Source organism: Rhynchophorus ferrugineus, unplaced genomic scaffold (assembly GCF_030347505.1).
Source record: "Rhynchophorus ferrugineus isolate W39M unplaced genomic scaffold, kcgeb_rfMv2 rfM2, whole genome shotgun sequence".
Classification (NCBI taxonomy): domain Eukaryota; kingdom Metazoa; phylum Arthropoda; class Insecta; order Coleoptera; family Curculionidae; genus Rhynchophorus; species Rhynchophorus ferrugineus.
In genome coordinates, this window is record NW_027472581.1 from 41,281,381 (window position 1) to 41,300,619 (window position 19,239).

At 31.8% G+C, this 19,239-nt stretch overlaps 1 protein-coding gene across 3 annotated transcripts in view; it reads right to left on the bottom strand.

Annotated features, from left to right (window-relative positions):
- LOC143190960 (telomerase-binding protein EST1A) overlaps positions 1–19,239 on the bottom strand; it is a 94,632-nt gene that overhangs the window by 70,357 nt on the left and 5,036 nt on the right. For all 3 annotated transcript variants that reach the window (XM_076395578.1, XM_076395576.1, XM_076395577.1), the window contains 6 exons: positions 18,955–19,171; positions 18,817–18,895; positions 18,649–18,759; positions 16,466–16,684; positions 16,147–16,208; positions 15,870–16,015 (listed from right to left, as the gene is read on the bottom strand). In XM_076395578.1, coding sequence (XP_076251693.1) covers positions 15,870–16,015; positions 16,147–16,208; positions 16,466–16,684; positions 18,649–18,759; positions 18,817–18,895; positions 18,955–19,171 — 834 coding nt within the window. The remainder of the gene's footprint in view (positions 1–15,869; positions 16,016–16,146; positions 16,209–16,465; positions 16,685–18,648; positions 18,760–18,816; positions 18,896–18,954; positions 19,172–19,239) is intronic.

Sequence of the window (19,239 nt, forward strand, 5' to 3'; positions counted from 1 at the left end):
AAATCAAACTTTTGTACTGGTTACTCGGAACACTATCAACTTGATCTAAAATTAAAGAGACCAGACAATCATAAAGCCAATTTGAACCTATGGGGTACAAATATGGGGTTGCACTAAAACATCAAACCTACTAGTAATCCAACGCCGTCAAAAGTTTTTTGATTAATTACCGATGTTTATCGCTACTTAATTAATGAAGAGCTGCACGATGACTTCGAAATCAAATGGATTTACGAAGTTATCCAAAATTTCGCTCTAAAGCAATGTTACTAAATCACAACAAAGTGGAAGCAATACAGTTACTGGACAACATGCAGAAAATCAGTAGATTAAAGCGACCAAAATCATACGAACTTGTATAGTATATAAGTGTTACTCTGAACTTTAGCTTAAGCTATCTCATTTTATTTTAATTTGAGAAGTACATATTAATGTATTAATTCCATGCTCGTCTTTCTTATGTATTGATGCACAACGTAACAGTGTAATACATTAATGTCTAAATTAATATTGTACTAAGTATATCTATCTATGAGTAATATGTAATTAATATAAAAATAACATCACGTTAGACAAAAAGCAAAACACATTAGAACCAAAATAAAATAACTATACTGGTTAGTCGGAAGATACTCTCAACTTGATCTAAAATCAAAGAGGTTGATCTATAAGACAATTATAAAGCCAATTTGGACCTATGGGTGGTCTTAACTGCAAATATGGGGTTGCACTAAAAATTAATATCAACTAGTATAGTATAAGTCATATAACGCTGTCAAAACAAGGTTCCTCGATTGATTACCAATGCATATCGCTACGTAACCAACGAAGAACTGCACGATGACCTGGAAATCCAATGGATTTGCGAAGTTATCCAAGATTTCGCCTTGAAACACGAAAGAAAACTACTAAATCATTAACGTGGAAGCAATACAACTGCTGGACAGCGCACAGGATATCAGGAGATTGAAGCGAACCAAACCATACTTATATAAAGTATAAACCTTTAGTGTAAATTATAGCTATAAGTTATTATAAATTTATTATTGAGGAATACATATTGATGTATTTTCTCGCACTCGCCTTGTTTTATAATATATTAAACATTTATATTTATTATTTTTCAGCCAAAAATATTTATCGATCAAAAATTATTCATTTTTAATAAATAATGCTTAAAAATAATAATAACGAATGAAATAATCCAATGAACCAGAAACGAATTAAACATTTGAATGTTTGATTCAATAGTAAAAAGCAGTCAGTTATTAAATATTTGATAGTCGATTTCACTCGATGCTTTTCAGCGCTAATTCAGACAGTAAACAAATCCTCAAATAAAAACTATAACCAATTTTTTGGCATGTAGTACCGCATAATGTAGAAATAGTCGAATACTTACATCACTGAACTTATAATTTAAAGCTATTGAAAACCAATCTTTTATTAGTTATGAAACCAGTATCAATTACCGATTACTGGTCGATACAAACGAATTGCTGTTCTTTGTATAACCCGTAAACTGTTTTTAATCTAGGCAGATTAAATGGATCTATGAGCGAGCACAATTTAGCCACCAGCTGAGCGTCACATAGGGAGCCGGTGGCTGTGCGTGTGCTTTTACAGCATCGTCAATCGCTTCCTGAACGTCGATTAAGACTTGTTATTAGTATGGCCCAGAAGGAGGTAATCGAACGGTTAGTGAATACGCTACGGGCCTTCATCGGGTATTGATTTGGAACTTTTTTGGTTCTTGGTGCATTTGAATGAAAAAAATGTATACGAGGAAGAACATCTAGGAAAAAGATACGTTTTTATCTGTATTTACGAATTTAACATATTTAGTGGATTTAAATGTTTACGTTTATTTTAATTTTTATATTTTATATTTATATTTAAACATTTCTTAACGAATTCCATATATATCTAGTAAGATTTGCTAGTTCTGTAAAATTGCATTAGATCTTGAAGTTTACGCGACTAAGTAATATTTAAAAACTCATTGAGAATTGTGTCATGTTTATCATCCAAAACATAAGAGAATGCCAATCTCAGAGTTGGTGTGGTCGCTTTTATTCCAGAAACTTTAATATTGAGTGTCGCCTTGGTCGATCAATTGTTGGAAGAGTCGATGAAATTCTATAACGCAGCGACCGATGTATTTCATCTCCCGATATCTCTACAGAGCTAAACATAAAACAGTTTTAAAACTCGATACGATTACACATAAACTGCAGTGAAAAATTTGAACGATCGAATTGCAAAGGCTACGTTGACGATAAGTGAAACTGATACTTGATTTGATTTGGTAAAATTAAAACCGAATTATTCCTCACAAACTGCTCGAAACTGGCTAAACCATTAATTTTACTCTCTACTGTCAATAAGTAATGCGATAAGAAGCAGTCGTTGAAGCACTAAATTAATTGGGGAGACTTTTCTATCACGACAACGAAGTTTAAACATATCTTTAGTGACTAGAACGAAATCAAAATAACTACCGTACAACCCGGTCTTTGCTCCGTACGACTACCATTTGTTCTAATCTCGGAAAAATTCTTCTGTATTCAATAATTCACCAAGAAACACGGTGAAGATCGATATATTGATATATCATATATAATATAATGTGATTAGTGTTTAAAATTAGTAAATTAATTTGCTGGCATGAAAAAACAAGAAAGAAACTGAAAATACTTAGCTTACTTGTACTTATACTATATAAATATAATGCTTATAAAATTTGTAGCTAGATATATTCATATTAAAGCTTTATCATTTAGCTATATTTCAGCAATGTACATTTTTAAGCTGAAAGTTGAATTATTATTCCATAATAATGGCCTTTGCAGAAATCTTTAATTTTCCTATTTGACGAAATAAAAACGGGATAATAATTTCGAAACCGTACGTCAGCTAAACCGTGTTATCTCGATCTGGACAAGTAGAAACTAGAAGGGGTTATGTCTGGTGAGTATGCTGAATGCAGCAGAACTTCCTTTACATCAGTGCATCCTTTACAACTATTGCAACGCATAGTCGAGGATGATTGTGCATCTGTTACTCGTTTTGTTCGTTTTTTTGCAACAATACATCGTCCAATTTGTTCAAAGAGCGTTGGTAACAAGTTTGATACGATTATAGCAGTTCATAATACACTATACCCTGCTGATCCAGCAAGATAGCAGACTGCTTATGAATATTTCGCTTTGGAGTCGATGCAGGAAACCTCCCTGGTTTAACCCACAACTTTTTCTACCTGAGACTGCCGTATTACATCCGCTTTTTAACTGCTGACTATAACACTGCGATTTTAGAACTGTTTAAAATAGCATTTTCGAACAATTCATGTGGCACCTATTTTCCCTCTTTTTGGATCTTTCCCGACGTATGTAAATGACTGATTTTGAGTGAGTTGATTCATCGACTGTTAATCCATCTGAAAATTTTTTAAGAGTTTGAGCTGTATTTTCTTCCAGTAAGTCTTGCGATTCAATGCCTTCGGACTTTTAATCATTAACATCAAAATTACCTCTTTTAAATCGTAGATTGGAATCACTATAAGTTTTTTAAAATGTCTGATGGGGCAAATTCGGCAGCAAATTTCTTCAAATCAAACAACAAAAGTAATGAATGTCGAAAATGTCATTTTTTGCATTCTATGATTAGCGTCTATATACACTGAATTAATCAATAATATCAAAAGGAAAACTGTTATTTTATGTATAAAAATGTCAAAAACATCGAATATAACAATTAGATTAGGTCGTTTAATAGTTGATTACATTGATACTTCGCATTTTCATCAATAGATATTGCTGCTCAAAATGCATGCAAACACCTGATGCATATACTTAATCGTCGGGTAATAATAAGGAAACTACAACAGATTAACCCGTTTTAACTGGACAAATCTTAACTGCAAAAATGTAGTAATAAAAATTGATTAATATTTTAAAAATAAATATTTGTCCATAAGACATAATTAATCAACCCAGTAATAATAGCAAATATTTTAGATTAGAATATATTCTTCAACGAACAAATAATTGCACATTAGAAATCTTTTGTGGTATGTCGCTACAATTTGTAAGAAAATTAAACCTCAATCAAAATCTGTTTCAATTTCCACGCTCGCTGGATAATAGAACACGTACCGCTAACGCAATCAAAGCGGGGTCCGTTATCCTGTCGTGCAACTGCCAAAAGGGACTTCTGATAGCCGAGAATCAGGCTGACTAGGCGAACCGTGTGATTGACAGCCAAAGCGCGAGAATCACGTGTCATCGTCTGCTCACCTGCCAAACACGGACCGACGGACAAAGTATCGTTTAAAATAGATATAGTATTTTCGAACGCCATTTTCAAAAAGTGTCTTAATAACATTCGGAAGAGACACGTCAAGCTGTCGCCTAAGGCAAACGTTGCCTGAAATCACTTCTAGGATCGTTTTTGCTATAGCCCTCCTTATTATCACGTATTTAAATTTTAAATGGTTTTGATATTATTCTCCGTCAATGTCACTTTCATTGCCCTTACAGGAACTGTAAATATTAAACACTCAATTATATTATTATAGTTATAAACATTTTGATTTTTTTTAATTCAAGGTTTAATTGTAAACATAATATTAGGTGTATAATTTAATAATTACATATATTTCAGAAAATGTGTTTCATATAAAAAATATAGGACCAATAGTCATCGAAATATTGTGTATTATTTTTTCCATCACTTTGAGCCACTTCTAAGGTAAATACAAACACAAATACCTTTTGAACTGAACTCTAACTGGTGCCAAGTGTGGCAAATATAACAGACGTTGGAGAACTTCCCATTCTAAGTTCAAGAGAGCCCTCTGAATCATCCGTGAAACGGGAGACCGAGTACAGTCATGCAAAAAAATAACTTGCCTGCTTGTTTGCCCAACAAATCGGCTTCTCTAATCAAGTCCTTCGTTTGTTTAATTGTTGGCTGTAGCGTACCACAATCACCTAGTCTAACTTGTTTCTAGTAGTTCATAATTTATTATGAACTATAAGTTACATCCTACATGTTCCACCAGAAAACCAAAAGAACCTTCTTTTAGTGCATTTTGATTTGCTTTGACGTTGATGTACTAACGGGTCAATTGAAAAGTCAGTTCAGTTCCCGGTCTGACACATAGATGGCTTTATTAGAATTAAATCTAACCTTCAAAAGGTGCATGTATGAATTTGACAGTTGTCGGATCATTAGTTTGTGAATTATACCATTTTGAGTGAAGCAACTTTTGTTATTGCGTAAAAAATGGACAAAAAGGAATATTGTTTTTTGAAGGGAAAAAATACAGTTGAAGCAAAAACTTGGCTTGATGCCGAATTTCCGGACACTGCCCCAAGAAAATCAACCATCAAGGATTGGTATGCTAAGTTTAGACGTGGTGAAATAAGCACCGAAGACGGTAAACGCAGTTGACGTCCAAAAGAAGTTGTTAACGACGAAAACATTTTAAAAATCTACAATATGATTTTGAATGAACGTAAATTGAAATTGAATGAAATAGCAGATACTCCAAAGGTATCAACTGAATGTGTACATCATATCACTCACGAATATTTGAGTATGAGAAAGCTCTGTGTAAAGTGGGTGCCACGCGAACTCACTTTTGACCAAAAACAACGACGAGTTGATGATTCGGAGCAGTGTTTGAAGATGATCAAGCGTAATAAACCAGAGTTTTTGCGTCGATATGTGGCAATGGATGAAATATGGCTCCATCATTTCACTCCGAAGTCCAATAGACAGTCATCCGAGTGGACTGCACACGATGAACCCGCTCCAAAGCGTGGAAAAACGCAACAGTCAGCTGGCAAAGTTATGGCGTCTGTATTTTGGGAAGCACATGTAATAATTTTCATTGACTACCTTGAAAAAGGAAGGACCATCAACAGCGACTATTGCATAGAAAAGAGCTGTTTCACCAAGACAATGCACCGTGTCACAAGTCAGTGAAAACGATGGCAAAAATCCATGAATTGAGCTTAATTTTCGTGGAATGAAGAGGTGATCGCCGAAATTGAGGCCTATTTTGAAGCAAAGGACAAATCGTACTACAAAAATGCTATCGAAAAGTTGGAAGGTCGCTATAATCAGTGTATCACCCTTGAAGAGACTAATTTTGCCAAAAAAATTGTTTTACTATGGTAGGCCAGGGACTTTCAAAACAAAAAACTGTTTACATTTGGGATTATAGTAAAAAATATAATTTTCAGCACTCGTCATAATTTCCCACAAAAAGTATTTTTTGCATTGAACTGTATTGTGTTTGACCCTTTTAAGTTTTAAGAATTTTTAGATTAGCTGTTTAGATGGCTCCTATTTTAGCTTTTTCAAACATCTTCAAACTCTTCAAACCTCCAAGACAATCCAAAATGTGGCTGGTTGACTAAGATTGAAATAGTCAGTCCCGAAACGTTTATAAATAAAAACACATCATTAACCGACTTCAAAAAAGGAGGAGGTTCTATGTTCAGCTGTATATTTTTTTAATGTATGTTCGCCATTTTCAAAATTCTTCTTTTATTCGAAAGAGTGCCCTTCCGAGGTGGTCCCATTGGAACTAAGTTAGGATCAGATGGGGAGAAGTTGGGAAAATCGAGGGAAAACCTCAAATTTCTAAGGTTTTCACATATGTTTCATCTAAAATAATCAGATATTTGTGTATAATGTTATTGCTGAGCTGATGTGACGAAAAATCGGAAGTAGTTCAGTGTAAAAGCCACTCAGTTTGCTTTTTAAGCACCAACCATACCATATGAGAAGTCGTAGAAATATGGTAGGCAACTGTTTCTATGGTGTAATAGTCAAGACGTTAAGCTTGCACGCGAAGGTCGCAGGTTCGATTCCCAACAGAGCAGCAACTTTCTTTTTTCTAGTTCAGCTGAAACATTTGTTATATCACCTAGACTAGGTAGCGGTACCCATTGCTTGAAACATTCCTTATTTTCAATCATTGTTTCTTTATTCCTATTTTTCCTGTACGGCCTGTACTTTGACTTGGGCTATCCATTGTAATACTTAATAAAATAACGCGTAATTTATTGCATAAATATCTAACACTAAAAAGAAAAAAAAATTTGTAAGTGACTGAACTTATAGTTTGGTCTAACCCAGCCTGGTAACTGGCGTAACGGGGATAATTATTCCTAGTCAGATTTTACAGTGTTGCCTAAAGACATTTAATAACAAACATAATATACACCCATGGGTTATGGGACTCGAACCCGCAACTATGGCAGCAGTAGAAGGACAGTCCATAGAAGGGACTTAACCAATGCAGTGCCAAGCCGGCATCAACTGAAGTAAATTTGTAATTAGAAATTCTATTCTGAAACCTTGCATAGTATTCTTTCAAAAGCACAAAAACCATAAAAATATTGACCTTTTAAATATAATTTTAATTATATTTATATAATTTACATTTTATTCTTAATACATAATTTTTCAAAATACGGTTCTTCACTAAACGCTGTTCACTTCCATTTTCTGGAAACTTTTTGAGTTATTTGTACTTGAGATTTGAAAATTGTCCACAGGGGATGTCGAAGATTCTACGTATTTGAATAGAGATGCTACTTAATCAATTCGACATCTTCAATTGACACTTAATATATACAATTCAAAAAATATCCAATTTAATACTAACGAACGAAAGCCATTTTCAAATTTTAATTCTTAAAAATTTTTTAATTTCTCAATGTGATTCTGTAAAATTATGTGTTTCTTCAACTTCATGACTGGGAGATGGCATTTAGACAATCGAAGGACTATTGTACTGTTTTACGATGTTCGAATAACCATTATAAATATTATTGTGTCAGATTTTACATATTTAATCGCACCTTTACGCGATTTTTGCGGGAAAAAGTTACATGATATTTACCAAGACAGCTCTCTCCCCAACGTGATTCAGCAACGAAAAACAATTTCATATATTGGTTATGGATTGTTATAGAGAATCTGCATCAGGCAATTATCTATTATTTATTTTCATGCTGAATCCTGCCAGTCGTGAAAAACTTAAAGATAGTTCACACAATAATTGTGGAAAATCTTAGGTTGAAGTGGCGTAGATAATTTACAATTTAAAAAACAACCTGTCGAATTAAAGCATTACGTTATTCAGCTACGAGTTATAAAATATTTCTTAAGGCCTGTATGAAATATATGGAGAAAACATGGAGTCACATACTACACACCTGAATCATCTGACCGGAGACATGTCAAATGATGCGTTAATGATAGAGGGTTAAAATTAGTTGTAAAAACAGTTGCCTATAAATAGATAATTACTATTTATATTTCACATAATATTAATACATTATATAAAATGTTCAAAAGTAATATAAAATACAATCAATTAATTGATTATTTTTGTTTGTATATTTTTAAATTCCGAAAAAAAAACACAACTTAAGAGGCATGGAAATTTCACAGCAACTCATCGATGTACAGGCGCGGAACGCCGTTTGCAAAATAACTCATTAACATTCTCCAATGGAGTATGTGATAGAGCACGCTTGTCCTTCTAATACCGCTCGGAACGGCAACGATCGACGTTAGAATTCGGAAAATTGCGGAAATCTACGAAGATGCTATTTGCCGATCATTATTTCTACCCTTAATGTGATAGTTTTGCGTTTCAAACAACGTCACTAAAAATGCCGGCGATTTAGATAATTGAGCTGGTTAATAATTTCTTATATACGGCTATAAAAAATAGCACAATAAAATTATATAAGATATAGCATTTTATTTATTAATGATTTCTTCATATATTTCGTAGGTAATACAGTGTTCAGTTGGTCTCTTCAACGATCTATTTCACGTAAAACAATTGTTATCAAGATCCAATTCCAGTATATTTTAACTAGTAAGATTTTAAAGAGTCAATAACAATAATTACTTTGGCAAATATATTGAATTTTATGCCCAATAAAATATTTTTGTGGGACATTAATTTCAAATAGGTAAATTGTACTACATGATACCACTAAATCCATAAGTATGATAAACACGGAAGGGAATTGGTTCCCTCAAAATTTGAAGTAGAAATGTTTAAAATCGTTCTATGTAAATTTTACGACACACTGCTTCAACGACAAGAAAGGAAACCACTGGCAAACAGGGCAAAGTGTCAAAATTCTCTGAAAAATACGACAGAATCATTTTTCAAACATTAAACGTGAATCAAAAACAAAAATATTTGAAAAAAGTCAAATGGACTCAAACTCTCTCCATATATTGTTCAGTGTTCAAAAATACATGCTATATAAAGTTATAATGTATGTTAAAATGAAAAATATACCTTAGAAATTACCAATAAAAAAAGCTCTATTAAAATAATAAACAAAAGTTGTATAACCCAGTCAAAAGAAATATTCCGTTCAGTCTATTTGAGCAAGTAAAACAAAGGGGAGATACTTAGAAGAGACGTTTCGATAAGTTTTGCCAGGATTTGGAATTCGATAAATTTTGTCATTCCATAAGAAATATTAAATTGTATATAATGCATTGAATCAAGAGTTGAAAAGGATAGCCTTGAATATGAAAAAAAAGGACTTTTACATATTTGCGCTATAGTACTTCCACAACCTGTTATTAAATTTGTTTAAAAAAATAGAAGCCCCTTAATAATACACTGATATTCCTTCCTCTGACTAACACTTGCTCTAGTCACTAGCTCCATCAGATGGAGAAAAACAATCCTAAGCTTAAAAAAATACCTAGAGAAAAAGCTTACCATCAGCACGGAAACAGGCATTTATATTGGAAATGTTAGATTGTGCTCAATAAGATCAGAAAAGCATATTCTTAAAAGATTTTTAAAACCTAGTAAATACACACCAAACAGTCGAAAAATGAACACGACAAAATATTTAGCAGCGCTTTATTACAAATTATTGAATCGGTGATAAATATATTTTCTGGTTATAAATGATACATTTCTAGCAACATACCTAACAAAAATAAGTTGCAGTATATCAACAAATAAAACAATCTATTTAAAAAAAAAACACCGGAATGACAAGAAAATCAACATACGAGAAAATTAAGTGTTTATAAAAATGTTTCCTTGTCAACTTAATAAGAGACCAAAAAAAACATGAAATAATAAACACGGAAGTTGAACGGAAATAGTTATAGTTCCTTATTAGTAGCAAAATGACCACAAAATATTATCATCCATCTGCTCTCATGGCAAATGAGCCTATCAAAACAATTTCCCATAAGTTCTCGAGCGCTCTTCAAATTTGCACAGACCGCACACTCGGCCTTTTTTTCCACCTAAAACAAACTCTTCGCTTTCAAGTACCTTCACCTGACTGATGGTATAACTGTTCATCCACCTCGCAACCGCGGCCCAAACGAAAAACGCCCGAGTACCTCCGGCTATGTGCCGGCGACCACGCCGTATGTGGCCTGTCAATATTGATAACTCCAAGGAGACGTTCTCTGATGGAAACCGTAGGTTTATGACTACGGCACCGTTAACAGGAATCGTGTATCTTTGTGTGCGTCTCGTGGAAATGGACCAGCCAAGATTAATAAAGAACCGAGACTGTTTCATTTACTTTTCATGTCGTAAAGAATCGTGCACCACGTCCAAAGGTTACTGAAAGCATATTATTTATGACACATTAAGATTACAAGACATGGTTTCTACCCTAATAGACTACTAAACTTCCAGTAACAATATTTTAAAAGTATGGCTAGCAGTTAGTACAGTAAGTATTGTAATTCCACGCGATTCTATAGTTTGATATACATTTTGAAGTATATTACAGGTAGATTTTATTACTCACTCCTTAAATACATTTGATTCAGTGATCTAATTTTTGAAGGTATGATAACAAGCAAAACTCAAATGGATCTAAATCTAGCGAATAGAAGAGTTGGTACAACTATTCGTATCTTAATTCCCTGATTTGCTGTATTTGCGAGGTTGTGTGAGAAGTTGCGCTTACCGCTTGGGGTGTAAACAGCTAACGAAATTACTTTTACTTTAAAAAGGAATTAAAGTTAACAATTTCCCGATTAATTTCTGGACGCTAACCCGCATCATATGATATATTATAATATTATCTTATATAACATCTTAGGTATTAATGGGACTTCTAATAAGCAATTTATTTAATGTTACCTCAGAAATATAGATTTTTTGATGCAGTTGTTGATGCTATGTGATGTAAGTGTTAATTTTATTAACTTTTTTGTGAATGTGTATAAACATAGAATTAAATATTAGGAATGGGTTATATTATTTCAGTAACTGTTTCCCTACTCTCTGTAATTGAGAGAACACACATACAAAATTCAAATACAATTACAATGTTATTCAAAGCTTAAAGTGCCGGCTTGGTGGCGCAGTGGTAAAGGCAATGGGACGGTCCTCCTACTGTTGCGATAGCCACGGGTTCGAATCCTGCTGGGGCATGGTCGTAAATTTAAGTTTGTGATTGTTTAAAATTTGTGAATGTTCTAGGCAAGAGTGTAAAATCCGACAAGAAAAATGATCCCAGTCACGCCAGTAAACAGGCAGGGTAATGCCGGATGTCTTAGCCAGTCTGGGTTACTCGCCAGTCCGTAGGTTAATTCTGAGGACCGTGGTTCGGAGCCCACGTTAAACTATAGGCCCAGTCCAGATAAACCCATAGTTGGTAAAAGGAGACTTTAAAATATATTAAAAAATAAAAATAAAAAAAAGCTTAAAGTAAAAGATCGTTACTACATTAACACATAATGCGACCAAGTAACAATGACATACAGCATTCTATGCATTTGTTGCGTTAATAATGATGCAAGCTATAATTAAAGTTAGAGGAAAAATACATAATTATCGCCTTGGTGAACAATTAAACTAAATTACAAGTGAATTAAACAGAAATAAATAACAGATGTACTAATAAAAATAAGAAAAATGTTGGGGAAAAAAACTGAATAAAAATTTTGTTTTACTATTTTTGTTTTGTACACGTAAAGGTATAAAAACTAAAAATTATCCTAAAATATATATTAGTAAGCTTTATTCGAACAGCAATTACTATCGTATTTACTCACAATAACTATCACAATACAAAATTTATATTAATATAATATTTTGTTAAATTAAAATATTCGTCTTTAAATTATACATTTGTATATAAAATATTAAAATCATATCAGTAAGTTATAAATATTAATTAATAAAATATTCATATACCAATCGATTAAATATTTAACGTGATTAGCATAAAGAAACAATGTTTATTATGGTTCGTGCCACTTTTAAAATAAAAAAGCCAATTTTTCTTATAGAAAACCAGCCGTTCTGACCCGGGCGAGATGCGACGCATGGGCTGGGTACCAGAAGAATTTCCCCATGGCGCTAGTCAACGGTACACCTGTACTTCGTGGGCCGCTAGTGCCTTACAGACAGACGGAGAAATTGAATCAGTACGTTTTCTCGGCGACCCGATAGAAGATAACATGTTGGAAATGGAAGGATTGAAAAATATCCGCGCAAATCCAAAATAGTTAAGCGAGTCCCATTATGGAGGTTCGCTCCGGGGCAGCATGGAAAAAACTACCGCAAATGAGACACGTAACCAATTCCGAAAACTCCGACAGCGATAAAGACGACCTGAAGAAATCTTTGTATTTGGCATAGCAACACGACTTCTTTCAACGAATCAATGGTTTTTATTGTTAACATTTACACAAGAGGTCATTCACAAATGTGTGCAAGAAAAACGTACATCCCGTGCGCACATGGGCCGTTCTCTGAAAAATCAAAGCATCTGGTGCCTTTTGTATATGAACTTGTATTTTCTGCAAAAAAATATATTTACACATAATAAAAATTGATTTATAACATTCCACTCAATAGTAACAATACGAATTCTTGTATAACGACAATTAATTCCTTCGATAAAATCAGAGAGTTATGTTAAAAATATATGTATTACTGCGCTGAACTAAAAAGCATAAAAATCGAATGAAATTTGATCCATGATGGTGTACACTCGCCTCTAAAGAAAATTCCTAGATACTCCAAATGGATCAGTCTCTATACATTTTTTCACCTTCGGCTACTCCTATTCCTATACTCAATACATCATGCTTTGCTGTTTCAATCATCTTAACTTTGATCTTCCTCTTACATCTTTTATAAGTATCAATATTGTTATTACACTGTTTGAATACATATCCATGTCACTATTATTACACCCCAATACATACTATTATATTTCTCTTACTATCATATATCCATTCTCTATACTTTTTAATGATTCAAGTTTCACAATATTGTCTAACTACTATTTTTCTATAATAGTTTGTGCCACTTTCTGAAACAAAAAAATCAATTTTTCTTACAGAAAACCCACCATATTGATCGGGTCTTCTGTTCCATAAATCAATAATTCCTCAATTTGTCTTTTTGAAATACGTTTAATAATTTCTTATCGGAATACGATGCCCTATTTGTTATTACTTTATTCAAGTTCATTGTTTGGTTGTAATTAAGATTGAATATCATGTGATATCTTAATGTTAATCAGAATCGTTGAAAAAGTATGGTGGACATAAGACATCGATAAAATGTATAACATGTATATATAAAGTAGTAAAACGTTTCAAAAGTAGTTTCAGAATAGTTTATACTATTGTAAAATCCGTGAATAACGATAAAAATTAATCGGCCTTATTCACAAAGTGTTACATAACATCACTTATTGGAATCATTGATACACAGTATAGCTACACAACTCACCAAACAAGCAGTCTTGGGTAGTTTTAAAAACCTCATGTTTTTCCAATTTGATGAATGTATTTGAAATATAATAATTGAAACATTTTTCATGAAACATGAAAAAAGGCATAAAATTATATGCTTTATTACTATAAAATTTTAGGCAAATTCAACAGTGGTTTGTCTCTATTTGCAACATTTAGCCTCGACGAACACAAAAAACATGCGGATGTACAACTTATTCGTTTATTTTTAGCGTTTTTATCAATCGAACTAAATATTCAAGTGTAGCTCAACTATCACATTTAAATCAGTTCCGGTCATGGATGAAATATCCTTTAATTAGCCTAAAATGTCAACATACACTCTGAGAATGTCTCACACATTTTATTCGACCGGAAACTCAAAAGTAAACATAATACCGTGCATAATTTAGTGAGTAAACAGATTAAAAGAAAAGCAAAATGCATTGTAAACAGTACAATTTTCAACAACGTTTAACAGGTTCGGTAAGGTCATTGCCCGTTAGTTGTGAATGAAAACAAAGTAACTATTCGCCATATGAAAGTTGCAAAGAAATTGCGATTTTTAAATAACCAATTACAAGCTAAAATAGGTAGTTATTCCAATAACTAGGAATTTCAATAAATATTTCATATTATCCAATAGATTATAATTTCTACATTATGTTGAAATACTGTAAAATATTACACACCAAAAAAGTTAACGTGAAATATGATTATAAAATTCATAAATATTTTAACACAAATGATATTTAGTATTAAAGAAATCGTTACTGAAACTATACAAAACAAACTTTAATCAAGCATAATGCGTTGCGCACTAATTCCATTCATCGAAACCACAAACGCGTTAAACTTTACAACCTCCAAAGACGGTTCTGGCAGCTTTTTTGCAATGATTTGTTACTTCCGTCATAAAATCTGCCACTTTAAACACTGCCAAGTCTCAGTTTACTCTCTTAAAATAGGAGACATCTACGGTGGTCTTGCCCGCAAATTATATCGAATTCGGAACTATATTATTGCCTTTTATATTTACTGCTAGTTAACGGGCCATTCTATTATTCACTGGTTATAAAAGGCATAAATAGCAGCGAACTAAAATGAATTAAAACAACTTATCAATGCGCATAATTATTAGAATTATGACAACTTAATATAAAAAATAATAACAAAAACAAAAACAAATCGTATACAACTAAACTTTAAGAGATGTACAAAAAAAACACAAACACAGTCTTTTTAACCCGGAATTCATGTTGCAGAATAAATGGCAAAAATCGCACCTTAATGGAAAATACATATCCATGTCTTCTTCGCCAATATAACATTACCGTAGGGTAAGCTTTATTAAACGATTTTAACAGGTTAGAATGTGAGAATAAAAAATAATAACGATTCAATTTATTTTCGCCAGTCTGAAAGTAGTAGTGCATTAAATTAACACTTATAGATATGCATATATAATAATGCATATATGGACCTCTGAATCTGTCAAAAAGACAACATTTCTGCCAAGTGAAATCTCAACTTGCAAAATGCTGATAATTTATATACAGTTTTCTTATCTATTATCACAATTGGACGTACATTACAACTTTTATCTGGTGTACATGAAAATTTATATTACTAACTAAAGGACAAAAATCCTTACATTAGCTACAAAAATGAGCATCATATGATCAATGTAGTTTGTAAAGGTATATAAATATATACCTTACCTCTGGTGTAATGAGATGTTCAAAAGTTAAGAGAACAGGTACCCAAAAAAGAAATAAACCATGACCAGAAAAATGTTCCATCAAATCAATAAAACTTATAAACACAATATTACATAAAAAGCAGAAAAATCGAAATCAATAAGGTAGAGGAAAAACACAGAAAGGAAGGCATAAAAAGTTAAACAAACATAAAAGTGCAAATGTACTGCACAGTTATTTAAATTAAGTCGACCAATCGTACCTTTTAAATCTCTTTAAAATCAATTTTCAGTAACAATTTTTCAACATATTCAATATTAGCCTTACTAGTAATACAATCAACATAATAATCCACTAACATATATGACTTACCTTTTAACTGCGTACTATCTATAGCAAACATATTAAGCGCCAACAATTGCAAAAATCTACTTGATGGTAAAGGAACTGGTGAGTGTTGTAATAGTGCTCTAAACTCTTTCAGCATTTGCATGGCAGCATCTTGGAAAGTCTCCATTCTAAAACAAACCACTGACTAAATAAAAATTGCTGAAAAAATATATTATATATAAAATATATATAAAAATAAATTCTTAATCAATTTGTTGTAGTTCATAGTAAACTTTAAGAAATATAATGAAAAACTCACCCAATTTTGTTTATCAATTTCCCATGGACATGAAGATAGCTGATCACAAATCTTTTGTTAACCTAAAAGATAAATATTCATATGAAAATGCGCACAAGTAACAAAATATCAAAATAAAAATGCTAGCTTTACATTATAAAGAGTAAAATCCCTCATAATTAATTTGATATCATATAATGTTCGGAATAACACACCGAAAATGACTCAAGTGTGACTCAACAAACACCTCAAACCTTTTACTAAGTAATCATCGGGAAAAAGAAAAAGAAAATGTTAATTTGCAAAAGTATTATGATCATCCACATTATTAAATACTCACGTCAACGCTGCTCAATGCAGCTAGGTCTTCTTCTTCGGAATCTTGTGATTCATCTTGCACAGCTTTAGTTGTTCGATGCAAGACCCTGCCGCCTTCCGGAGGAATCCACGTTTCCCTTCGCAAAAAATTCCTGGCACCACCTTCAGATTCTTTCTGTTTCATATGTTGTCTTTGTCGCTCCAATCGTTCTTCACGACGCTTTTTTTCGCCTTGTTCAAACTAATAATACAGATAATTAGAAATATATAAAGGATAAAGAAAAAACCCATTTCCCACCAAGTTAAGCATAGCAAAAAATATCTGAAAGATATATACAACAATTTGTGGAACATTGAACATAAATACCAACACTACAGTTGTTGAACAGAAAAAGACGATATAGTCATAACAAAATATAAACATAATAAAATTAAGAATAAATATTAAAATGTCTATCCTATATATACTTGAGTTATATTAAATATTAAATAAAATAGGAAATTTTGAGAATTCTGATTTTTTAGACAAGAATATTCAAATTGAAATAAAAAACATTTTATAATGAAATTGATAAATAAAAGGAAAGTAATGATAAATGAAGAAAAACTTCTTTTTTAATTTAAAGCATGAAAATTGCATGCAATTAAAAGTAGCTCTAAACATAAGCAGAGAAGTTGGTGCATATATAATCTAACATAACGTGAATTACATGAATAAGTATTTCACAATAATAAAAATATCGTAACTTTATGCACCAGTATTTAAACAAGTGCAATAGTGCAATACGTACACATATCTGATGTAGATACTGGAGAAAATGATGAGCATGTTAAAAAGAAAAAGATTGTTAGTTCATTTACAATGATTTCCCAAAAATCAACAGAAAATTATATAAAATTAATAAGACCTTACATAAATAACTACATAAATTTGTTACTACATACATTTATGTTAATAAAAATTATTAAATATTTATAAAACTATTCTGTGGTTAAAATTGAAGATAATGAAAAACGTCAATCATAAGAAATGTTGCATAAGTATATTGTTTTTTTTTATAAGTTATTGCTATAAGAATTGATTTGCAACATTGGATTAACATCTTCATAATTTTTATTATTGTTTTTGTGTTATATTGAAGTGTCCTACACTTATAGGTATTGTAAACAAGTACCTATGCGGTTATCCAAAACAGATAAATTTAAAAATTAATAAAAAGCAATACATCCGCATCATTACAAATGAAAATATTCCATAAAGCATGTTCTAATGGACAAGTTGTCTAATAATTACAGCAATTGAAAAATGTTATAAATCACCCGTAAAATATTACCAAATCCATTTCAATAAAAAACCCAGCATCTAATTCAATTCAAACAAACAATAAAATTAAATGAAATAAAATGTAGTGCCAAAAAATAGACTGGTTTTATTTTTCTTCAATTCATGAACATCTCTATGAACTGGTGCTATATTAGAAAAAAAACTATATTACTGTACACAGGACCTCATAATAACAGATTTTCAGATTAAAATTACAGATTATTATAACCCTAACCACTTCCATAATTGTATTTATATAATGAAAAGAAAAATTCTACTAAAAATTATCGAGTGATGTATGATACATTTTGTCGTATCAAAAATGATAATATCGACATATCGCTGTTTGGTCAAACCTTAGATAATCTGAATACATATAATTTTTTCCATAGTAGAATTCCAATAATACCAGAAAGAATAAGATACAGAACAACGTTGTTAACATAGGGGTCCCCTGATGAAAACTCATCGAGAATAACCAAGTATAGGGAATAAGCCACTGAAATGCTGAGATAAACACAAAGGCTGAACTAGAATAGAATATTATCAGAGTACCACCATGTTGTAAGTAGAAATGTCGAATAAAAATAATTGAAATGTCATGTAGACAATTTGAAGTATTTTCTATAACGTCAAGCCATTTCGTTTTATTGATTGTATTTTATTTATCAAGAAACACGAGTATTTCTTACAAAATATGGAAAAAAGGTAGTAGCGTTTTACCGAAAACGCATTGAAAAATGAATGAAATTAATTTGAATTATACAAGTTTACAAAAACCTGCAAGAATTACACACAATACTTATAATCAAATATAATGGTTTAATCAGTTTTAATCAAATCAACATTAATAAATATATTGTATTTGCACAATGAATTACCTTTTTTCGGTTCTCATCAAATAATGCGATCAGACTTTCCCTAGCTGAGGGCACTGGATTTGAGGACATTAAACTTCTCATATAATAGTAGACTGCATCAAGTTTCCGTTTCTGCAATAGTTGAATATTGTATTACATAATTACCACTAATTTTTGTCTTGAACTTACAGAATAAACGGCTAAAACAGCTAACTGATTGTAAGGCTTGCCATTTTTAGGGTTGATTTCATGAGATTTAATATACCACCTGTTATGTACAAGGCACATATTCAGAAATAACATGTTAAATAACATTTATATACTTACTGTCTACATCTGCCATAGTTTGAGGTTTCATTAACCTGTTCCTTATATCTTCCCAGATCACCCAAAAATAAAAATATTTTTTGGGTGGAAACTAACGCCAATCCAATATAACCAAGACCCTTTTGCTGGATCATACTGTTGTTACCAATATAATTGCTCACTTTAAACTTGTAAGTATCTTCTAAGATAGTTATTAGATGTTCAAAATACTTGGTGCCTAAAAGTTTATTATTATTAAGAAATCTTGTTATTATAGGTGTTAGCGAGTTTATTAAAGTCTCATAC